Genomic DNA, 23190 nt, shown 5'->3' on the forward strand with positions numbered 1-23190 from the left:
GTCTTTGCTGGCGCAACCTTAGCCCCGCTATCCCAGCAGAACTGCAGCTGCCGCAAAGCATTGAGACGAAGAAGCAACGACACCAACTGCTCGGGTGTAGTCGGCATCCAGGCCTCTGTGTGCTCCGCAGCTGTCCTATCGTTGCTTTTCACCCAGCCGTAGTAGTTGCGCTGTAGGTGCTGGAGAATGTCCGTTGCGGGAAACCAGCCTTGCTTCGGCTCCTTCGAGTTCCTCGGGCAGCGCGTGAAGCTAAGAACGGTCATGAACAGTCGCTTCAGCTGCCGCTCAAACCCTACTAGGGTAAGCGGCGAAGCTAAGGACGGGGCCACAGTTGTGCACGCATCAATGTCCGCGCGGCACTCCGTGCCGGAATCATCACTAGTCTCAGCCGCCTTACTATCAACCTCTTTCTGTGGTTCCGTTGGCTCCTGTGGTTCAGTTGGCTCCTGTAGTTTTAAAAACTCCCGCTGAAAGTACGGCTCCAACTCCGCCACACACGCCTCGAAGCCTTCCTCCAGCCACATTCTCCCAAGTCGTTGCTTCCATTTGCTTCCTGCAACGAATACGTCGGCGTCTGGGGTAGCGTAGCCGCGCGCCCGTGACTCGTTGGCTAGGGACTTGTGGCTCCAGAGCTCACTGTGAATGCAGGCCATCTCCCCCACCTTCATGTTGCCTTTCCGGCAAAGAAAGAGCACCAGTGCCAGCTTAATCACCCATCGGCCGCGACGGCTTGCAATGACGTTATCTCTCCTTTGCACGCAAACCTTCCCCTCCTCGACAAACTCTTGCGACTGTGATAATGACATTGGAGCGCACACAGCACGGTCTTTGTGTGTTTGTGTGTGTGTGTGTGTGTTGTGTGTCTGGGCGTAGGCAATTTTTGTTTGCTAAAAGAAAATGGTAAAGGCAGATGCACTCCGGGCCGCAGCCGTAATGGGAACGAATATGGCACGCAGGTTCCGTTGCCTCCAAGTTCGGCCAAAACGAGACGCGAGTAAAGCCAAAGAAAAAAAAATCCAAACAAACACGCACTTGCACGCTCAACGTGACCATGGGTGCATGGAGAAAAACGGATATAACTCATGCATCCAACCAATCCTCGACGTTAAACTCTGTCAGCTGCAGAACGCTATCGCACAAGTCACTAAGGGAGTCATACCTCCTCCCCATCATTGCCTGAGCCGCAGGTTCAACAGGAGCCACCCCACGACGGCTGTTGCCACACAGAGACTCCTCCTCCCCGCAAAGCGGTAGAGAAAACGAAATGGTAGAGTCATTTATATTGCTGTGCGGCGCACCCTCCAACACGCGATCTTGCTGATTCGCCACAGCATCCTTTCCCCCTCCAGCTACGGCATCGTCATGGCACCGCCCGCGTGGCCGCCTCGGCCCCGCAGCTGGTGTCGGCAAAGGGTGACACTGTCGTTCAACCAGGCTGTTGCTCTCAATGCGCCGTAGCCGCTCCGCCAGTGCCGCATCCATCTTCTCCCGCCGCTGTCGCTCCACCAAACGCCTCTCGACCACGGCCCGACGCTTCAGGTCGTGTACCAGCGCCCCCCACTGCAGAGGCTCATCACACAAAGGGCATGGGCTGGGCTGGCACGGCAACAGCGTCAGCGACCGCGACGATCCGCAAAGAGTCGCCCGACTCAAAGAAACATTGTAGCTAAGATCAACGGATGGGGCGGCACTCGTCGTCGAACGGTCGTCCGCGCTGTTCACAGCAAGAGAAGTAAGCGGCCGCGCTGAGAGAAAAGTGTCCACGGCGTCATCGCTGCCATTATTATCTCTTTGCGTGTTACAGTTTCCACCGTTACACGCACGCCTGGTGGACACATCCGTCACCAAATCGCGCTTCCGCAGACTGTCGTGCGTGAACCACATGGCGAGACATGTCAAGTGAGCACGCAGAGCACAGAACGGGGTGCGAGCACACCGCACAAAGTAAGGTGATCGAAGGGGCAGGGAACACAGTGAGCAGGGGCACTGGTTTGCCTCCAGCAACTCTTTCACTCTGACGTGCTGCCGAAGAACCTCTTCCTCTGACAAATACCCGCAGCCCCGCATACGGCGGCCAGAACTGTCCACGTCAAGCTGGCTGACGGGGTTGCCGCCGAGTTGCGCCGTTATGAAGTAGATGCAGCTGTCCATGGCGACATCTCCACCGCCCTCCGCCCCGGCGAGGTAGTGGGTCACAAACCGCTCCTTCGCGATCTCCTCTATACGCAGCAGAGACGTTTCTGCCAACTGCGGAAGCGACGGGCTCCGTCGCTGGAGCTCCGCCACCACTTGCCAAAAGCGCATCGGCTCAAAAATGTGTAGCGTAAGCTGCAGCCGTACAAAGAGGTCGGCCTGCAGCAATAGATGCAGCACCCCAATCGCGTATGGAAGGCGGTGTACCCCGCGCAGCTGAGGCATCTGCGCCTTCAGGTGGGTGGACTTTGTCGGGTGCTGCCAGCACCACTCAAACTTCAATGCGATGCGGTCCTCTCCAAAGCCGGAGACGCAGCAGACAAGCTCCCACGGACGCCCACGCCGCTTGGTGCGCCACGCTCCACTCACAAGCTCCCCATTGTGCTGTCGCAGACGCCGAATAGGGTTGACCGTGTAGCCAACGTAGTACTCCCCCACACACTGTGGGTCGAGACTCGTAAGCAAGTAGACGCAATGGAACCTTGTATCCATTAATCCACTATGCGCAGTCTCCAGTGTGGTGCTGTTACACGTCTGGATGGGTCTTCACCGCACAGGCAGGAAGATGAGAAGCAAACACCGCGCCTGCCTGCCTGTATCTCTGTATGTTTGTTGCCAGAAGGCAGGTAGTCTAAAAAAGACAAAAAAAAGCCCCGTGAGGCGCCACCCAAAGTGGGTGAAATGGACGTCAGCTGAGCCCGTTTCTCCTCCGACACCTAAAGCGAGCGGAGAAAAATCAGCACCGAGCACGTGCTCACAGCTGCCAAAGAACCGCTAGCGCAGAATAACACACACACACACACAAGGGGAAGGAAAAGAAAAAGGGGAAGTGAAGTGCCAGCATGTGCACCCACCACGCTCCACAACGCGTGGGGTAAGTGGCAGCAACAGAGTAACACATCCAACAGATGTACAAGCACAAACACATTCTTTCTCTCTCTCGCCGCTTCTCTCTTCATTGCTGCCCTTCTGCTTGCTGTACCTCGTCTTGAGACAGCTGCCCCGTGAAGAGAGAAAAAAAAAAACGAGGAAGCAGGAGGGGTTGAAGGTGCTGGTAGACGCAGTTATATCGGCGGCAGAGACGGGTCATTTATTTTGTTTCTGCATCGTTTTTCAGTCATTCTTTTTTCCCTTTTTCCTTCCTCTATTATTTTTTTTTTTTTTTCATGAAGGGGGGCGGCGAGTGGAGCGAGGGCAGATGAAAGAGCCGCGCCGACGCCGGTGGCACGCAGAGGAGGAGTGGCAATGAACCCTCCTCGCCACTTTGGACATTGACAAGACCTGTCTGTTTCTGCTTGTGTTGTCACCGTTTGTTTGCTTGCCTGCTTCCCTCCATTGACGGTTTCCCCTTTCGTTATGGGCGCCTCCTTCGCCCCCATCCGCCGCGCCGCACCCGCCCCGCCCCGCCCGTTCCCTCCCATTGGCGGCCTCATGTTTTGCTTTTGCCCACCCGCCACCTCTTTTGCTGAACGGTGCAAGCACGAGCCTGCCCTCCCTCGCCGCAGGCCGCGCCTTCCGTGCGCGGGCAGGACGCACGCCTTCCATCCCTGCCAGAGCCTGCAGGGCGCACAACACGCATGCCTCGCCGTGAAAAACTCGCCCGAGCCAAGGCCCATGTGAGATTCTGTGAGAGGCACGCATTTACATCATAATGATGGTAATCATACAAGGCGCTGTAATACACGCGTGGAAATCCATTTAAAAAAAAAAGTGCTTTCTAACCCTCACGAGTCACTCGCTGCATGGAGCGCCACGTACGCATACACCCAGAGAGTGCGTTGTAGAAGCATGCATGTATGCCCGCGAGCCTGCACGCGTCTCCCACACGCACACGCGGAGAAATAAACGCAGGAAGAGAGGGGGAGAGGGGGAGGGGCGCAAGAGAGCAACATCGGTGCGGTAAAGCGTCGCTTATGTAATCGACTTCCTCACTTCGTGGTGCAGGTGCACAAGCAGCTGATCGTAGCTCATGGAGCCGCCCTCGTTTTCCTCCTTCAGCTGCCTAAAGAACGCCTCCTCGGCGCGCTCCTTCTCTTGGAGGATCACAAAACGCCGCATGCCATCATCCCGAAGAAGACAGGCGTACAGCACGTTCTTGAGCTTCTCCCCAAAGTCGTTAAAGAACACGGTGCGGCCAACGTCCAAGGCATTCATAGTGCCGAAGAGCTCAAGTGCCACATCCGGTGCAACAGCGGAGCCTACCCACAGGTACACAATTCGTGCCTGCTCGTCGCACAGCACGTAGACGCCGTCGTTGGTAATGCTGTCGAAGATGAGCTGCTGCCAGGTCGGCATCACGCAGCGGCCCGTCTCCGGATCCAGCACGCCGCTCTTGGGATCAGACGGGAGGTGGTGAACAGCGTACAACGTGGGGTACATGTACGCCACGCACTGATGCATGGGAAGCGTCATGAGCAGGAACAGTTTCTGCACGCGGTCGTCAATGGGCACAGTGGTGCCCTCCACAAGCGCGTCCGCCTTCAGTAACGAAAGCACAAACAACGGAATCAGCCGCAGACGCGATGGCATCAGCAGCGAGGAAGTGACGTTGGACGTGCACACCCGGCGGTAGGCAATGAGCATCTTCAGTACACGGTCCTGTGCGGCGTTGCGGGCGTACTGTAGCCCCTTATTCACGGAGTTCCCAATCGCCTCGTGGATGTAGCCCATCAGCGTTGCCTCCAAGTCCGCTTCAAACACGCCCGAGAGGGTTGTGACTACCGGCATGCGGACGGAGTGCACTCGCACTCGCCTCTGCCCGCCACGGGTGGTGTACAGCAACGCCACCTGAAAGTAGGCGTGAGACGTTTTCTCCAGCTTTCCCTCATGTGCAAACTCTACAAAGAAGGTGGAGGAGCCCTGCACGTGGGCGAGATCCATGTCGTGTGGGTCCTGCGACATAAAATGGCCACGGTAGGCCTGCACGCGAATCCCGGAACTGCAGCGAACACGCAATATGCCGGCGTACCCGGCCTCCTCCAGCAGTGCCTGGTTGAGTGCGGCCTGCACCTTCGTGGCGTCCGTCTCGCGATCGTAGTTGGCGAAGAGGTGCACACGGCCACTGGAGACATGGCACGGCTGCGAGATGGTAGCCAATTCACAGTACTCATCCGCGAACATGTGTAGATCAAAAGAGATCTGTTGCTTCGCACAGGCAGTGGCAGTTGTCCTCCAAAACCCTTCCATGGGCCGCAGCAATTCCTTCTCCTTATCTGTGCCGTATAAGAGATGTTGCTCTCGCAACTTCAGTGCGCCAACGCCGCGCTGTGGTGCCTTGTGTCCGCACAGAATGACACGGCCGCCGTGCTGCCCCGCAAGCACCAGCGTGGCAACCTGGACGGCGGCTCCCATGACGCAGTCTGATTCCATAAGGTCCTCAGCGTACTCCAATACACGCATCAGGAAGGCATCCACAAGGTCGAGGTCAGTACCCAGCGTCAGCCAACAGAGGCTGGTAAACGGTAGCGGGACAAATGGGTTGTCGACGTCGGCAACAATCAACTGCGGAATACGGGGGTGACGCACGTTGTAAAAGTGTAGCGTAGCCGCGTACGTAATGAAGGCTACACGGCACTGAGGGTAGTACTCGGCCATCTCATGCAGCGAACGCATTAAGGCATCCACGTAGTCCGGGAGAAACTTGGCGATAGCCTTTTGCGAGACGTCCAGGAGGAACAAATAGTGCAACGGTCGCACCGCAATCGGGGCGTCCTTCTCGTCACGAAGAGCGTACTCCTCGTAGGGTCCCACGTCGTACTCCACGCTACCGCGGCTCAACTCCGGCCGCTCCTCCCGATCTAGCCGCTGACCACGAGCGTCCAGGTTACAAAAATCCTCGCTCCCCACCTCGTTCGACATGGTGCAGAAGGGGCAAAGCCAATAACGGCCCATGTCCGTAAAGCGTACGTGACACGAGATGTAGGCGCGACAGCGATAGCATCGCACCGGCGGCCGGCCCTCCACAAGCGGCACCTCCTCGCGTGGATGCAGGGGTCGACAGAGTGGGGCCAACACGGCGCCGAAAAACACATTGCTATCCTTCACAAGACGTTCTTCGGCGGGAATGGAGTTTGTGGTGGGGCGAAAAAACTTTGGATTCGCATTGCCGTCATCGACAGCGATAAACCCTGTAGCGCTTAGCGGTAGCTGCCCCGAAGATGTATGAATCTCCTCAGTTCTGAGCTTTTGCGAGATGTCGCGGCGGGGGTTGGGAGCACTTTTTAGATCCACGCTGCGTTTCGGCGGCGGTCGCGCGCACTTTCCAATGGGTGAGGCGCATTGCTCCCGTTGGCTGGAACTATGGGTGGGAGAAAAGCATCCTACCGTAGGGCGCTGCTGCTGCGTCTGTTCCACCTGCTGCGCCGTCGGGAGTCTCGACCCGCCAGCATCGGCCCGAGAACTCACCGCAGGGGCAGCGCCTGTAAAAGGCATTGCTGGAACAGACGCAGCGGTGGCTCCAGCAGTCTGTTGTTGCTGCAGCTGTATCTGGTGCTGAGAAGGCATCAGCGGCGACGGCTGTGGTTGTTGTGCGTAGTTGGGAACGGGATAGTAGTTGCTATGGTCCTGCACCCCGTTCATTGGGGCGGATACGTAAGGATCATGATATTGGGGATGCATTGCGGCCCTATTGCTCACGAGGGCAGCATCCGCCGTTGCTGTTGCCTCCGGAGGGGGGGCGGCGCCGTACTGCGGGTGTGTGTATTGCGGCAATGATGTTAAGGAAGGAACCGCCTGCGTTGGCTGCTGCTGTTGTTGCTGTTGTTGTTGTTGTTGGCCCTGCGGGTAGTAGTACGGCTGCTCCGGCCGCTGTGCGCTGCCGTACGGGTCGTACATCGGCTCCTTAAGGGTGACGGAAAGCAAATAAAAAGATGGGGCCGCAGAGGCAACCAGGGCGAGTCAGTTAATAACCCTCAGGTACCTAAGAGTACGAGGTTTGTGTGGTTCACCTTCTCTACGCCTTCTTGCCGCGTGCGCGTGTGTTGTCCCCCGCACACGCCCCTCACAGTCACGCAAACTACAAATAACAGTATTGCTACTGGCACGCACGCAGGCGGAGTCTGACCGCACAGGAAATCCTCGTTGCTGTTTCGTCTAATGTGTTGACGCTGCGTTACTGCGCAGAACCATGAGAAAGCGGCGAGAACGGCAGGCAAAGAAGAGAAGATACGAGCAAAGCGTGCAAAAAGGGCAGACGTGCCGTGCGAGGACACACGCGTCCCCTCAACATAGTAGGCGCGAAGGACGTGCCCTCGTCACATCAAACACACACAGAAGCACATGCCGCATGAAAGTCATATGCAACAGGAGTAGAACGAAGCAACAACCAATACACACACACACAACAAAAAAAAAAAAAGTAGCTGTCACGGTCCTCAGACACGCCCGCAGATGTAAGAAAGGACTAATGCCAAAACAAAAATAAACGGGCAAACAAAAAAAAAACAAAAGGAAGGAAAAAGAGACGGGAGTCAGGAAGAGCAAAAAGGCTGGGAGTTGCAAGGCACTTCGTTAACGCTACTCGCGTCCGCCCTCATTCCCCGCTTCCTCTTCCGTGGCTGCAATGTTCGTAATTTTTGCCTTGAGCCGAGCAACTGCCCTTTTCCCTCTTCTCCATTCGCTCCCTTTGCACGGCTGCCTCCGCCGCAGCCACAAGCACATGCCTACATACATACATATGTGTGTGTACATATATGTTCCATCACTCGCACTTTACAGAGAGACAAGGGAGGGGTTTTGTGAGGCGGCAGCAAAAGAGGAAACGCACACATACATCAAAACAAAATGGGACAAAATACGTGCGCCGATCAAATGAAGTATAGCAGGCTGTAGTCGTCATACTAAAAAGAGGGGAATTGCATTACTTCGTTTGTACGCTTCCAGTCTCTACCGTTTTCGTAGCTTTGCCTTCAGTCCTTTTAACCAAACCACAAAGGAGGAATACGCACAAGGAATCATTAAACATGAAAGCAAAAGGAATCTTTTGCATTGAGTTGTATATGTCCTCGCCCCTGTTCCCGCTGAGGCTGAGGCGCACAGAGCGCAAAATAATAATAATAACAATAATAATAATAAACAATGCATGGGGCATACATATAGACCGCAGTTGGTAGGGAAATCGCAGACACACGCACAGACGCGCCCTTATTTGTTTTGCCGCCGCCTTTTCTATTTTGCTTACATCACATTTTCCCTCCGCCGCTTCCGGTGGACAAAGCGCAGGCAGGCGTTGAAGGCGGCAAACAACATATGTGCGGCAGCTCGGCAGCAGTCTACATGCTGGCCAGGCGCAGGGCGATGATTTCAAACACATTGTACCCAATACCCTCCGACTCACATCCTGCAAGTCCCGTCAGCGGCGGTGTAGACGCATCGTGGCTGTGTGCCGATGGTGTTACGGTGCCTCTCACTTCGGGCGACGCCGCGGCGGGAAGCACGTGGAAGGTCAGCCAGGAGGGGAAGGAGTAATTCGTACCGCTGTGATACCGGTGCGCCACGCACGGCACATACGGGCGCAGCCCACGCAGAATGCTGGCGTCATTCTCCTCGCCGTCAAACAATGCCACATGCGCCCGGCAGAAGTGTAAAAGTTGCTTGAGCGTCATGCGACCGCAGTTATCCGTGTCGTACGCACGAAACACCACCTCCCGCTGCTCATCGCTGTAGCATGGCACTAACCCCTGCACATTGGGAAACGACGGCGCCTCCGCTGTGGAGTATTGGGGCGAGAGTGACCGTGTCCCACCCCACTGAGCTGGATGCTCCTGTCGTTGAAGCGGCACAAACGGCTCCGCGTGTGCCTCGATCTCTGCTGACGCACCAGGCCCACCGCCGCCTGGCGTACCGTGACCGGCACCTGTCGGCCTCGCCGGTTGGCAGACGGCGTAGCCTGCCGCGTTGGCAGAAGAAGCTGCCGGCCCATAAACGGCGGGGGGCGTTGAGGAGGCTGCTGGTACTGCGAGCTTCGCAGCCGACCCTGGCGCCGCTCGCTCCAACTCTTCCTGCCGTTCTTCCGCCTCTTCCTCCTCATTGTCACTCTCACCGACGGCAGCCGCAGCCGCCATATCCCCGCGGTGTCGTGGAAGCGCGCTTGTGGGGCGACCGTTCTGGCCATCGCGTTGGGGTTCGTAGAACTCTAACTGCATCACGAGCCGCACGCAGAGATTCATCATGGTAAGCGGGAGTCCCTCTATCAGCATGAGAGCGTGGCGGCGACACTTCTCCCAGCGCATCTCTTGATCCTGCACGACCGCCAGGAGCGGGTCAAACTCCACCTGCAAATACAAGCGCATTTTGGTGTCATTGTCGCCGGTGCCGGACCACACCGCGTGCATACAGGTTTGGACTTCTCTACGCATGAACAGCGGGAGATCAATGCAAATCGTCTCCTGCACCGCCACCGCACCATTCTCATCCACGCTTGTCGGAATCCGCACGGTCCGCCGCACTGGTGACACCTTATGCTGTGGCCACGTAAACTCCAGCCTCCAGCTGCCGTGGGATGAAAGGGGATTAAACCCACTCACTTGGATGTGCGAAAAGACAAGACTGCGAGGCTGGCACTCACGCGTCCTCACACCTTTCCCACTCTGCGTTCCGCAGCTTGCTGGGGCGTGCTTAATTACTGACGCGTCTTCCACTAGGAATACATGCGAAAGCACTGGATGCAGGGTCTCCGTAACGGAAGGGGCCGAGTAGTTAAACTCAGAGGAATCCGAAGAGGGGCACGTCTTTTCGGCGCCTCCAGGTACACCAGAGGCCAGGTCGAGTGGCTGCTGCTTACTTTTACCGCACCTTGAACGCCTCTTCGGCGTGCCCCCCGCGGAGTGCACCTGTCGAACATCAGCCACCGCCCGGACCATGGGCGTGCAGGCGCTTGTGCCGTTATCCGTCGCCACTGACGCATGGTCCGAGAGCTCTGCCCCATGCAGCGAGACAGACCCCACACACTCCGCCGGCCCGTCCAGAAACCGTTGTCCAGACCCCGGTGACCGCGCCACTCCGCCGTCCCCCTGGCAGTAGACCTTAAACTCCACCTGCACATCACCCCCGCACGGGGCAACTGGTTCCCGGTCGCCGGGGTAATGGCATGACGCACCGCCTACAACAACCGCGCCGTGGACGGTGCGCAGCACGACGTGTACGCACCCCCGCGTCGTGCTCGCGGCATCGCTGTCGCTCAGGGAGACACGCCTGTCGACCGCCTCGCAGGGCGCCCCGGGCCTCCAGGCAGAAACGACAGGAACGACAATGCGGAGGTGATCGAGGCCAAGCGTACGTCGTGTGGAGGGAAGACAGTGGGAATCCACTGGGGGTGTTTCGTTGCGCTGCGGCGCGTCTTCCGCATCCGCCAGGACGGGGAGAAGTCGGTCGGCCAAGAGCAGGCTACTATCTACAACGAGCTCCACAATCAACGGGGTATCGGCGATGGCCTCTGGAAGCCCCCGTACCCGCACCCGCACCGAGGTTGCGACCAGGAAGTGGGAGAGCTCTTGGTGGGGCTCGACCATCACGCCCCCTAGCGCCCCCAGCGCAGCCACCGTTGAGTTATTCGTAAAAGTAGAGGAGGACGAGGAAGCGGAGTTTAGCTGTTGCATGCTTTTAATGAAACTTACAGCCGAGCCCAATAAAAGTAAAGCACCCTTTCCCTTTATCGCTTTCTCAGTCGCACTCCGTGTCGAAACGAATATGTATCCACAATGTCGAGGTGTCGCCTCGTATGTATCTCTAGCGCACCAGGTAGATAGAGAGACCCCGCGTGCTCGTGTGTCAGTAGACCGCTTCCCTGTCAAGCCCCATGTCAGGCGTGTGTGTAGGCAGAGAAATCAAAGACGATGGGTAAGCAAAGTGAAGTATTCCCCTGCCACGTGCGCTCTCACGTAGCAGGCGGCATGGCACATAGACAGACGGAGCAAGAAAAACAGTACAAGGCAGCACCGGAAAGGGGAAGAAAGAGAAGATAGTAAAAAAAAAAAAAAACGTAGTTGAGTACATATCATTTACGCCCGGGTCACATGGCCATCCGTGCATTTTGTACACGGCGCCAAAATAAATGCACAAATAGTAGTGCCTGTCGTATGTACATGTAGTGAAGAAGGGAGGAAGCAGCGGTGCAGCGTCTCCGCTGCCTCCACTCCCTCACTCTTCTTTCTTCGACCGTTCCTTCGCCGTGCGGTATCACCTCCTTCATATCTCTGTCACACGACTGTCTCCGCAAAGACTGAAGCCGCCATTCTCCACCAGGCAACCGTTGATCAGCACATCGTAGAGTGCCTCAAAGCGGACATTCATCTGTTCCCTAAACGTCACGGCTATCTCACACACACCAGGCTGGCCACCGCGTGTGGCGCCAGGGATAATGCCTTGCATGGGAGTAATAGTGAAGTGCTCAGGGTCTGTTACCACGAGCAGCTGTTGCTCTTCCTTCTGTGGCGCCCTTTGTTGCCGCTCTTGCTGCGCCTGCTCTGGCCCCGCACACCCAGCGCCGCGCACCGCAATGGCAGGGTCATCCATGTTTGCCCCATCCTCGCCGGCATCGTCCCCGCCGCCGCTGCCACCTTCTTCCCAGTAGCGCGTCACCTCTTTTAATTGGCGCCCGCGAGTGAGGAGAGGTGCCGCTTCTCGCGCGGTGCTCCGCTTGAAGGAACTGGGCCCCGCAGCAGCGGCAGTGCTGCTGCTGCCGTCAGGAGTTGTGGTGGCGGTAAGGGCAGGAAAGACCTTTGCACATGTTTGACACGATGGGACAATCGCAAACGTCACTGCCGATGGGTAGGAACTCAGCAACTGTATTTTTTGCGCATATGACGGCTGCGGCCTTCCATCGTGCAACAGCTGACCCGGGCGAAACCACAGCTGTGCGGGACTGCAGCGCACTGTAGGCGACAAGAAGTTGAGGACGATGGGAACCGACTGCGTCAACTCCAGCACCGGGGGTGGGGAGACGGCGGGTGGCGTTCCCCCGTCGTGCGGCCTGGGGGCCTGGATGCAACCATCCGAGGGAAGGTACATGATGTTGAGCGTCGCCTCCACGCTGCTGCCGCCGCGAATTATGGCATCCACCTCCTCCTTCGCCGGGACGCAGTACGCCAGCTGCACCTCCAGGGCGTCGTTGGGGCGCAGGAGGTACTTGGTGACCGTCACAAAGGCGGTATCCCCGTGCTGCATGGAAGTTCGGCCGGAGAAGGAGAAATTTTCTATTCGCACCTTCGTCACTGTCGCCTCTCCAGACGACTGCCGCCTCGCGGCTGTTAGCAGCCGCTGTGCCTTCTGCCGATCCTCGCCGCTGCTCCACTTCAGCTCCGCCACCGCCCGCCGCCCACGTGCCTCCTCCTCGTCGTCCACCTCCACTGGCTCCTCCTCCATGTTGCCCGAAATGAAACGTGTCGCCGTAACGCAGAAGGAGGAGGACGGCAGGTCCAAAATAAACTCCATCGCCGCACAGCTCGGGTTGGTTAACCGCACCGTCTGCATGCATGGCTCGCCTTCCACGTACTGGGGGAAGCGAACCAACTCGCCAGAGGGTTCCACAGCAAGCCGTGCAACGCCGCAGCGCGCGCGAACCTCAAGTTCGATGGGAATAAAGTAATGGCGGCTCTGCTCCGCCATCTCCAGCTTCCGCTGCTCCATAAACGCATACAAGGCCTGGCGTTCCTCTTCGTTTGCCAGAATACGCTCCGGCGGCAGGCGTGAGACAACCGCCTCCTCCTGGTGAACCAATGTCTCCTCGTTAAGCTTCGCGCCTTCCTCATCCGTATCCTCGTCGTCCTCTCGTTCCTTCCCGGTGGTGGTGCTTGCGTAAAAGCAGGTTTCGGTGTCATGTTTACTTTTAACTTCCTCGCCCGCGGCGCCGCCGCACAGGTGCGACGCACCCATTGAGAAGTGCGCCCGCGGCACTGTCAGTTCTCCCGGTGTAGAAGGCAAAACCACGTTGTTCCGCACCACCCCAGGTCGGGAGATGAGGGGCTGCTGCACATTCAACATCACGATGGGTCGCACGATGCTGCGCATCCACGCAGGCACCGCCTCCCTCACCTGCTTCTTGATGACGCGCTCCGCCGGGTAGCGCGCGGAGTTCAGGCGGTAGAACTCATCAATGATGAACCCATCATTGAAGGGACTGTCAGCGACCTCCGCCGTGATGATGACACCGCCACGCCACTCCCGCTCAGCTGCACCCGCCTTGGCCACAAAAGTCGCATCTGGGGCGTACTCCACGGTAACCTCCCTTGACGCCAACGCGGGGAGAAAAAAAGTCTCGGGCACTGCCGCCACCTTCCCCCTTCCCTCCGATTCTCGCCGCTTCTCCTCTTCCGAGACGGGCTGAAGCTGCAGCGTCACGGCAGCCGCCTCCACCTCGTCGTCCACAGCAACTACGGAAAAAGTCGCGGTAGTGAGAAAGATCTTCACAGAGACATTTAAATCCCGTGGAACACGGTTAATGAGAAGCATGCTGCGCCTCGACCGCCCTACACCCGCAATGACGGCCGGCATGAGCATCAGTTCTCTACCACCCAGCACAGTAAGCCCTGCTGTGTTGGAGTCAAGCAGCACCGGTTTCCCACTCAGCTCTAGGTTAAGTGGGATGTGCGTGTAGGGCAAGTCACCACAGCGTACCTGCAGCGTCTCCTCGTAGCGGCCGGGGAGGTTGGCAAATATTGTCAGCGGCACCTCGACTGTGGCGTGTGAATAAAGTGGACCAAAGGGCGCGTTGCCAAAGATGGTGGCACCGCCGCGTCCATCTAAAAGTATTTTCTGAGCGTCAACTAAAGTGGCACGACGCTCACGCTCCATCTGATCCGTGCCGTCCACGTCTTTACACCAAAACGAACGCTGAACCGACTTTAGTGAAGGCTTTTCAGCAGACCCCTCAGTCCGTCCAGCTGGATAAGGAGCAGCAGAAGGGCGCTGCTGATATTGACGTTTTTCCCTCTTGCCCTTCACAGTAGTGTTAGATCGCTGCATGGGCAGACGTGCATCATCTAGGCTCGTCGCTGCCCCAAAGGCTTCTCTCGCTGTTGTTATAGCGTGTGTTTCCCGCAGTGTGCCTGTCCTTGAAGATTCCTTTATAGAACCCTTCACCGGGTAACGCATCGCCTCCACAGTGTAGGAGCCAAGACAGCCGGTCTGGTTGCTGACTCGCAACACCAACAACTCCGACCACACAGGCTCCTTGTCCGGTAAGCATGACTTCAACACCACAGGTGGGCAGTACGGGCGCAACACCGTTGGTGGACGCTCTGTTGTAACTGCTAGATCGGTTAGCTCCGTCACTGTACCGGGCGGGCACAGCGCATCTGTTGCATCCACCACACGAAGCTCCACAAGATTCCATAGAAGTGCCTCGATAAAGCAGGCGATCTCCATTCGTAGTGGGGACGGGAGGGTGTGTGGCAGAACAGGCGGGGTGTACGCCATGCTGCAGGCCCCTTGTGCCATCTTTGGCACCGGAATCAGATCGAGTGCAACAGCTAACTGCTGCACCTGCGCACAGCGGAGCTCCACGAGGGTTTCCTGCTTCACCCGGGTGTTCTTAATAGACAGCAAGGCCTCCCACTCCCCTCTGCCTGGCTGGAAGTCAAAGGCGCAGCTAATGGGAATAGAAACGTTCTGATGCCCTGCCCGCACCACACCGGGCGGGGGGGTGATGAGTTGAATGCAGGCCGGCAGCACAACAGGCTCGACGGTGTAGGGAATGTCAAAGGCGGAGGCGTTGGACACAACAAGGTTTTGCACCGCCCATACCCCCTCCGGCACAAGACCAAAGTCCAGCACCGTATCCTGCACAACGAGTAAAGCTACCTGAATGGTGGCACGGGTTTCGATCGCCAGGGTGTCGCCACCCCGCACGGTTAACTCAAAGAACGTCTGCGAGTCACCCAACTCCACTGCCTGGCGGTACACCGTCACCTCCACTGAGTCCCTCGCGCCAAGACGGTGGGTGGGAGGGAGGAACACAAAGCGGGGCGGCTCCCGCAGCATGGGGTCATGGAGGTCAAACACGACAGGGATTGGGTTGTCATTCGATACCGTGAAGGAGGCCTCCGCCTCGCCCCCGTGCTCAATGAGGCCAAAGTCCAGGCAGTCCGTGCTCAAGTGTACGGAGGGGCCAACGCCTGTCACACTGAGGTGCAGATGATGCGAGCAGCGAACCTTCGTCGCCGGTGACGTTTCCTCCGCCACGGCTGCAGCCGAAGTGGCCGCCAAGAGCTCCATCAGTTCTGGAATGTAGCAGTCAATGGCGATGAAGTGGTAGCCGACCTCCCGCAACGTAAACCGGAACTGCACAGTGACGCTGGTGTGTGGTGGCACACACCCTTTTCGGGGCTCAAAGCTGACATCCAGCCTCTCACGCTCGCGTGTCGAGAGCAGCACCCCGGGGGGGCATTCGTCCCCGCTCGGGTCAAAGCAGAAATGCAGCGGACGCGGGGAGCTGTTTTTCATCGTGATGCGCCGCATGTTGCTGTAGTGTACGAGGCACTCCACCCCCTCCTCCAGGTGGTCCGGGATGATGTGGAAGGAGGGCAGGACGGGGTCGGTAAAGAGGTAGAAGCCCACAGCAAAGACACCGCAGCAGTCCTTTGGCTGTTCGCGCGTGCAATTCTGGAACATGATGTAGGGGTCTGGCATCACCTGCAGTGCGTTGAGGGATGGCACAGCAGGAATCGGTTGACCGCGCAAATACGGATCCAATACCGCTGTCGCGTCAACAGGTGGGACGAGCAGACCCTCTAAAAAGAGATTAAGCACGGCAGCCAAGGGCTGAGCCGCCGCGGGTCTCAGAGTGACGGTAAAGCAGCTCTCCTGCCACGGAGGAAAGACACCGGTGGCGGGTGTCACTCGCAGTGAAACCCCTTCGCCCACGCTGCTCCCACCTCCAACGGTGTCTGTCCTCCAAAAGTACGGCACCGCAATGGGACCGCGGTTGCGCACCGCGACCAACACCTCGCTCTCAACGTCAGGTGCGGTGTCAGGAACTATGTACTGCGGCACACTCGCATCCTGCTGCGGCGCAGCTATAGTGAGGGTGCCAATGCGCACCAGCTCAACGTGCGGCAAAACACCCTCCCCGTAAAGCCCGAATCGATGCTCCGACACAACAGGCCCCTCCTCACACTCCAGCACCGTTACAAGAAGCTCTTCGGCTTCGTAACGCATCTCCTGCATCGGGGTGAAGTGTACCGTGATGTCAACACGGTCCCCACCAGGCAGAAGTACGGCGGTGTCCGGCGGTGGATCAATCGTAAAGCATGGATCCGTGCTGCTAAGCTTCACCACAGCGACGGAACCCGTGTTCTCAAGGTAAAATCGTCGCGAGCACGTATCCATAACATACGTGTACGGAAACTCACACTTCGTCACAGTTTGGTCCAAGGTTTTGCGGCCGCGACACCGCCCCCCAGTGGCAGGAGGTGCAGCTGAGGACACGGACCCCGTCTCCCCTTCCCCCTCCTGCTGCTGCTGCGGTATTGGACGCAGGCGAAACTGCGGCAAAATCGTTTTACAGTGCAGCGTAACGTCGAAAAAGTGCCACTGTGCCCCCTCGCCCCGGCGGGAGTTCAGCTCCCGGCAATGCCCAAGCCGCAACACCTCCCTAATCAAGGGCGCTGTTGCGCTTTGGGGCCTAAATGTGATGCGTACTTCGACGAAGCCGCCACATCCGAGAGGTTCGTTCAGTGTGGTGCAGCCAACGCCAGAGGTGGCTACACAGTACGACGACGACGGCGGTGGCAGCGGAGAAGACGAGACCGGAGAAGTATGTCGGTCTACAGAGGAGTTCACCATCGAGTAGGTAATCCACGCGTGCTTCGAGGAAGGAATCCGCACGCGAAGAAGATTGGGTTCGCGGTTGATGAATCGTACGGTGGCGCTCACCTCAACACCCACCGTTGTTTGCAGCACCACGCATCTGTCCTCCGCGGAGCACTCAATTTTCGCAAAAGGGCTGAAAACTTTCTTGGACGCAACAGCCACCGGACGGGCTTGGCCCTCGGCAGTCGCTTTTGCCGCACCACCCACTCTTTTTGTCCCCGGTAGTTTTCTCGTTGTTGTTGTTTTTGTTGTTATTGCAGCAACAGCGACGGCAGCCGTCGTCACTGCCGCCGCGGGAAAAGGAGGAGGTCGAAGCAGAGGCGCCGGGGCGATGCCAGCGCCAGCGACTCCGCTGTCGTGTGGAATGATGGCGGGAAGTGTCAGTCCCTTGGTGTCGTCGGCTGTGTGGCCTGCGAGAGGCAGGCGGCGGGTAACACCCGTCACTTCGGTGGTAGAGCCCACCGGCGGCAGCGTGGCGCTCCACGGGGCGCCAAGCTCCATCAAATCCCCGGGTGCATGTGTCAGCAGCTTGCTCTTCAAACCGCCGATTACCGCTGTTATGCTCACAGCAGCCTTGTCTTCTGGAGCGGCCACAACAGGACGGAAGCCGTACTCCCTCTCCAGTGAGGTGTTGAGGTCGCGCGCAAATCCGACGGCGTCGATGGTGAACCCACCGTCAGCGTCCATGGCATCTGGGCCCGCGGAACGTAATCGCGGGCCGCGGGCATCCGTCGGAAACGTGCTGGAAGAGAGAACCGTCACCGATATTTCTTCGGATGCCCCGTATTTGCCGTGCGCTTCATCAGGGGAAAAATCTACCGTTATCACCTTTCCTATGGACACCTTTCGCGGTGTCCCCTGCAAAATTTCATCCATCCTGTACTCGTCAATGTTCCTAGCATTAAAAAAACGTTGTTGTCGACGTGCATGTGCCCGTAGTGTGTCTGCCCCCTCGCGTGAGTGATGCTGCTGCTGCTTAATCTCGTGAATGGTGCGGTACCAAAATTCCTGCTCTCTAGCCGCCACCATGGCTGCCTCCCGCTCCTTGGCAGCGTATAGGGCACTGCCGATGCCCTTTGCCGGTCCGCCCGCGGGCCCCAGTGACCCAACCATCCTCTCCCCCGCACCCCGCTTTGGTTGGGGGCCAGATCCCTTCTTTGGTTTTGCCGCATCCTTCCTTTCATGGCTCACCACCCGCGACTCACCACTCGGGGGCTGGGTCGGTGCCGGCTCCGGCTGGATTTCGGTCCTCCGCTGCAGCTCCGCCTGGAACGCCTTCTCCTCTTCCCCCTCCAGCAGCTCAAGGTTGTGAAGTTCATCCGCGAAAAGCTCCAGTGCCCGTCCCATCCACGCCGTGTCTACCAGCGACTCCTTCAGACGGTCAGCAGCGTCCATTACTGTGCACCTGCTCGGCCACGTCTATCGCCTTGCACACACACGCACGTGGGAGGTGTGGGAATCCCTTGTTATCAGCAACACCCTTTCCCCGCTGCGCTTTTCCCTTTTTATTCCTCTTTTTACTTTGTTTCTGCCCCTCGCTGGCCCCTGTAAGCCCACTCCAGCAGCTGCAGAAGCATCCGACGACAAAGTGTGTCGTAGAGATGGCGGGAAAAACAAAAAAAACAAAAAGTTAAATCCAAGCAAATGCAAATCACACACAAATGCCATTGTGGGGCAAATAACGGAAGGAAATTATGAGTCTGGCGTGCGGCCCCGCCTCGTTGCTTTCCGCACAGCAGATGGAACAGCGGCGCACACACGGACGCAGACACACACATACACACATACACACATAGCGGGAGCAAAAGGAAAAAAAAGTAATGATCTATGGCTTTTGGGGGAGGGGGGGGGGAACAAAACAAAACGGAGAGACCACTCCACCGCCGCAGCAGGCAACCACTGACCCAACAGCACCGCCACCACCCTCATCCAGAAAGAGACGACGCAGCAGACATGTGCGCAGAGACAGGTGCCCAACTCCATTCACCTTCCCTCCTTTTTAAAAAAAAAAATTTTCCTCCATACCCCCGCAGTCCCGCAGGTCGCTAAACCATCAAAAAGTACTCCTCATGGGAGTCAATCAAGTCAGCAACGGCAACCTGAAATCGTTCAACGCTATCCTGCAGACCACCCAACATCGCATGGACCTCCTCCTCTGTGCCTGCGCTGGCAGTGACTTGACTCACACACACCCCAGACGCCGCGGCGGCGTCATCCCTGCCGTCTCCATTGGGAGCTGCAAGTAAGTCATCTAGGAAGTACGCATGCGGCACACAGGCCTCCTCCGCCGTCACCGACTGTTTTGTCGCCGTGGGCGCCCGCTGCTCCTCCTCCTCCCCCTCCGAAAACGTTTGCAGCTGCTCTTCTAGACTCTGCCATGGAATGTGCGTAAAGAGGCAGTCCAGGTCGCTCTGCACGCGCGAACGCACATATGCTTCACACAATACACAGCGGCTGCCCGCCGCCTCCAACTGAAACACGGACGGCGATGCGGGTGAGGGCGACTGCGTCGAAGTATCTATGTGCTGCAGCCGCTTAACCGGGGTCGAGAGACGCCTGACGAGACTCGTGCATTGCGTCAAAATCACCGTCGCCCAGTCAAGCGCACCGCAGGCTCGCTGGATGTGTTTCTCTGCTAGCGCAGAGCGAGCCAAAACAGTGGCGAGGGGCGACTCCGCCTGCGCAGTGGCACGCTGCCTAGCGGTGGAAATAATTGCCTGCCTGGTCTCCGCCTCAAAGGGCAGTCGCGTATGACGAAAGATCTCAGGGAAGGCTTCAAGGGGAATGACGCGAAGCCGCATTCGTCTCGGTTTTTGCCGTCCAATGCACTGATACACGCGTTGGCAGGGCCGGGACAGGGAGATACGGTCAAGGTAGCGTTGAAGGTCCGTCTCTGCCTTCAGCCGCTGAAGCCTGGAGACACCCTGCGCCGCGACCATCTCGTACTCCTTTGCCAACTGCACATGCTGCCTCATCGAGGCCTCCACGTGGCGCAAGACGTCTCCAAGGGCCTCCGCGGCGAGACGAACAAAAAGTGAAACACAGAGCCACATCACAAGCGGCTTCGCATACGTCCCCTCTTCATCTTCTATTGTTGTTTTCTTGTTTGCTGTCCTGGACATGCACTTCACGTACTCCATCACCGTGGTCTCGTCAAGCATCAGCGTGTAGCGCAGATAGAGGTACTTCGCGGCGCATACGGCGGAGCTGGCGGGATTCGGCAAATTTGTTGGGATTCGCCACCCGTGAAGCTCCATCGCGAGTGAAAGAAGATCGGTCAGGTCAAGAAACAGCTTTCGCCGTGTTAGCCGACGCACATGCTCGGGAAGCCGTGACCACACCCTGTCCACCAGAAAAGGCGCCGCATCGGCTACGTAGTCGGCGAAGAACATCTGACACTGTGTGACGTCGCGGTAGAGTGCAAGCGCCGGGGTCAAAGTCCCCGGCAGACGTGCTAAGCCCCGCACGTAGGCGAGGCGTCGCAGGCAACGCAGCAGCTCGAGGCACTCCGTGTGGCTATAGTCATGGTAGTGCTCCGCCGCCGCAATGGCAAGTGCAATGCTGAGCGCCGGATCCTCTACCTCCACTGTGGCAAGTGCCTTGAGGAGCAACAACAGTGAACGCGGTGGGAGCCCCATGACAGGCACCCGGCCGACACCTTGGTGCAGACGCAGCATCTCACTCACGCTGGTCGCCTCCCGATTAGTTGCCTTCCAGCGCAGGCTTAGCGACGTCTCTGTGGGCGACGACACGAGTGGGCCGCGGGTGGTGTCCAGGACGAGAGACGGGACGGTGTCCACGCCACTGAAACCCAGGTTTCCCCTCGGCGCAGCTGGCCCCTTCCGTCGTCCACGCGCTCGAAAGACAGAAAGAGGGATGTGCTCACCGTCTAACTCCACGCATCCGCCCAACTCCTCGTGTTTGTCGCTCGTTTTCCCCGGCGACGCAGGCTCCGTACGCGGCGCAAACGGGAGACAGTGCTCCGTCACGGCGCGGAGACTCGGCGGTACATGGCTCGAGGCCAAAACATCATCCCCAAGATCCCACTGGAAGCGAATTTCTAAGAGACGCTCAATGGTGCGGTCGAGGCCGTCATCACCAAACTGCGGTGCCGGTGGCTCCAGCACGTCTTGACGTTTTCGTCGCGTCCTCACGCCTCCAGTGGCCCGTCCCCAGAAGGGCGTCCACGTACGCCGCTCATCGGTCATGAGTCCCACGACGCTGTGGGAGGACACGCCGCCGTCCGTACGCACAGCCGGGACGGAGTACGAAGGCGAGCAGCCGTATTCGTTGCGAAAGTAATTGGCAAACGGACGCTTAGATTTCTTGAGGTTTTTTCGGTCCGCCTGATGACGCGCGGCGATACCAGCGTCTAGTTGCTGGTGCGAGGCCAATGCAGGGGCCAGCCACGGCACCCGTGGACGCCGCGGGGCCCACGGTGCGAGCCGCTGCATCGTGCAACGGCAGCTCATCTGTGCCCAAGCGGCCGCCCAACAATTGCGGTTTGTACTGCCGGTGGCGTGCGCGGATGAGCGTTAGGTGCGCCCAGGAGGCAGGAAAGGAGAGAGACGAAGGGAAACCCAACGCTTGACTGCGGGGACGCAGGAGCCGGCATGCGTGGGAGACGCAAAGAACGCGCAAAATAAAAAGGAGAAACATCAGTGGCATAAGAAACAAAATAACACCAAAAATAATAATAATAATAATAAAGGGGAGTGAGGAGGTGCCACACCGAGGGAGAATGAGAGCTAGAAAGAGAGAGAAGGCGGGTAAAAATTAGTCACATTAGTTTCCGTCACTAGGCGTGGAGGTGCAGCCCTGCAAAAAACAAAAACAAAAACGAAAACTGGCCAATGGAGCAGGGACGACGCACCCTCCCCACCACAACGGAATGCAGGGGACATCAAGAGCGCGGCGACAAGAAGAAAAAACAAACAAAAACACTGTGGAGATGGAGTGTCACGGCCTCATGCGTAGTTCCCCCTCGCCGTTTGCCCAATAGGCGGGTGTTCTTCCTTCCACTCAGACAGTCGAATGTCACGCTGGCGCTGCCGCTCCTCCACGCCCTCAGGGCCCAGTCGCTCGTCCTCCTCCGCCTGTTGCCGCTGTGCCGCCGCACTGGCATCCATCCGCCGCTGCACATCTGCCATCTCTGCCTCTGCAAACTCCTGAAGCGTCATCGTCGGGGCATTCCGTTCAAGCATCAATTCATCCACCACCCTCTGTCTGAAGTCCTGCTGACTGGCAATGGCGCTCATAGCGACGCTGCTGAGCTGTGCGGTGGGGATCGGCCCACCAGGGGTGATGAGGCCACCGGGAAGAATCGTATACGTGTGGCGTCCCAGCGACTTCTCGCCACGCTGCACCGCTTCAAGTGTATTTTGGTGTTCAATGGAAATGGCCTGCCGCTGCTCGGGAGAGAGCGCCTGGAGCATCTCTAGCTCCCGCGATGACAGCTGCCAGCTGCTGCAGCACTCGTAGATGGACCATCGCAGGCGCGACAGCGCACGATTGCGGAGAGCCTCCTCCTCATCACAGTTGGTGTCCTCAAACTCATCGTCATCCGCCTCCATCAGTGCCCCCATGTGCTTGCGCTTGGCCAACAGGTACTGCACCTGTTCTTCATAACGGTGTTTCTCCTCCTCCAGCTCCCGCCGCTTGCGGGAAAGCTCAAGCCGTTGCGTGCGCTGTTCCGAACTTAGACTGCGGTACTTCTCCAGCGTCTGCTCATCCACGAGCTCGTAGTCCAGCATCCACTGAAAAAACACGTCGCACCACCGCTTGGAGGCGGTGAGAGCCTCCTCGCGAGTCATGCCCGTCGCGCTGCTTGGCGCCAGCGCCGACGACGACACTACCCCGGGCGTTGGCATGGGTCCCTGAACACGCTGGTACAGGTCCGCGATGATGTACGGGGTCCACAGGAGCTCCAGCGAGTTCGTGGAGAGCTCATCCAGGTGCTCGTTGGGGGACATGATGCCCACCACCGCCATCTGGCGCCAAAGCAGCTCGAACTGCGGGATGAGAGTGCGGGCGAGCGCGTCCGTTTCCTCAGCCGGCATGCCGCGCAGGACTCCCCCCTCGTACTGGCGAAGCAGTTGGCTGAACTGCCCCTTCACAGTCAGATTGCTGCCGTCGTTAGGCATTGCTGTTTTCGCTCTATACCTTCCTCCCATAGACAACAAAAGAAAAAAA

At 58.2% G+C, this 23190-nt stretch overlaps 7 protein-coding genes across 7 annotated transcripts in view, besides 7 other annotated features; all 7 read right to left on the reverse strand.

Annotated features, from left to right (window-relative positions):
- The window catches only part of TraAM80_00741 (uncharacterized protein), a gene marked incomplete at both ends in the record, with an annotated part of 945 nt that extends 139 nt beyond the window's left edge, over positions 1 to 806 (reverse strand). Inside the window, one exon of the mRNA XM_029377810.1 lies at positions 1 to 806. This exon is cut by the window's left edge and continues 139 nt beyond it. Within this exon, the coding sequence (XP_029242365.1) occupies positions 1 to 806 (806 nt within the window).
- Positions 807 to 829: 23 nt separating this feature from the next.
- Positions 830 to 863: a microsatellite.
- A 217-nt stretch (positions 864 to 1080) lies between these two features.
- On the reverse strand, positions 1081 to 2685 carry TraAM80_00742 (putative structure-specific endonuclease; the record flags this gene model as incomplete). The annotated part of the gene is made up of 1 exon (XM_029377811.1): positions 1081 to 2685. One exon carries the CDS (start codon positions 2683 to 2685, stop codon positions 1081 to 1083), a length of 1605 nt encoding a protein of 534 aa, XP_029242366.1.
- Positions 2686 to 2980: 295 nt separating this feature from the next.
- Positions 2981 to 2997: a microsatellite.
- Positions 2998 to 3313: 316 nt separating this feature from the next.
- Positions 3314 to 3358: a microsatellite.
- Positions 3359 to 3563: 205 nt separating this feature from the next.
- Positions 3564 to 3602: a microsatellite.
- A 502-nt stretch (positions 3603 to 4104) lies between these two features.
- On the reverse strand, positions 4105 to 7026 carry TraAM80_00743 (putative protein transport protein Sec24C; the record flags this gene model as incomplete). Its single annotated transcript, XM_029377812.1, has 1 exon — positions 4105 to 7026. The coding sequence occupies one exon, from the start codon at positions 7024 to 7026 to the stop codon at positions 4105 to 4107; it is 2922 nt and encodes a 973-aa protein (XP_029242367.1).
- Positions 7027 to 8236: 1210 nt separating this feature from the next.
- Positions 8237 to 8265: a microsatellite.
- A 197-nt stretch (positions 8266 to 8462) lies between these two features.
- TraAM80_00744 (uncharacterized protein) lies at positions 8463 to 10787 on the reverse strand (the record flags this gene model as incomplete). The annotated part of the gene is made up of 1 exon (XM_029377813.1): positions 8463 to 10787. The coding sequence occupies one exon, from the start codon at positions 10785 to 10787 to the stop codon at positions 8463 to 8465; it is 2325 nt and encodes a 774-aa protein (XP_029242368.1).
- A 589-nt stretch (positions 10788 to 11376) lies between these two features.
- TraAM80_00745 (uncharacterized protein) lies at positions 11377 to 18393 on the reverse strand (the record flags this gene model as incomplete). The annotated part of the gene is made up of 1 exon (XM_029377814.1): positions 11377 to 18393. One exon carries the CDS (start codon positions 18391 to 18393, stop codon positions 11377 to 11379), a length of 7017 nt encoding a protein of 2338 aa, XP_029242369.1.
- Positions 18394 to 18751: 358 nt separating this feature from the next.
- Positions 18752 to 18791: a microsatellite.
- A 252-nt stretch (positions 18792 to 19043) lies between these two features.
- On the reverse strand, positions 19044 to 21470 carry TraAM80_00746 (uncharacterized protein; the record flags this gene model as incomplete). The annotated part of the gene is made up of 1 exon (XM_029377815.1): positions 19044 to 21470. The coding sequence occupies one exon, from the start codon at positions 21468 to 21470 to the stop codon at positions 19044 to 19046; it is 2427 nt and encodes an 808-aa protein (XP_029242370.1).
- Positions 21471 to 21664: 194 nt separating this feature from the next.
- Positions 21665 to 21707: a microsatellite.
- Positions 21708 to 21965: 258 nt separating this feature from the next.
- Positions 21966 to 23141, reverse strand: TraAM80_00747 (uncharacterized protein; the record flags this gene model as incomplete). The annotated part of the gene is made up of 1 exon (XM_029377816.1): positions 21966 to 23141. One exon carries the CDS (start codon positions 23139 to 23141, stop codon positions 21966 to 21968), a length of 1176 nt encoding a protein of 391 aa, XP_029242371.1.
- Positions 23142 to 23190: the final 49 nt, after the last annotated feature.

This window comes from Trypanosoma rangeli, assembly GCF_003719475.1.
Source record: "Trypanosoma rangeli strain AM80 chromosome Unknown Tra_15.4_contig_00013, whole genome shotgun sequence".
Classification (NCBI taxonomy): Eukaryota; Euglenozoa; class Kinetoplastea; order Trypanosomatida; family Trypanosomatidae; genus Trypanosoma; species Trypanosoma rangeli.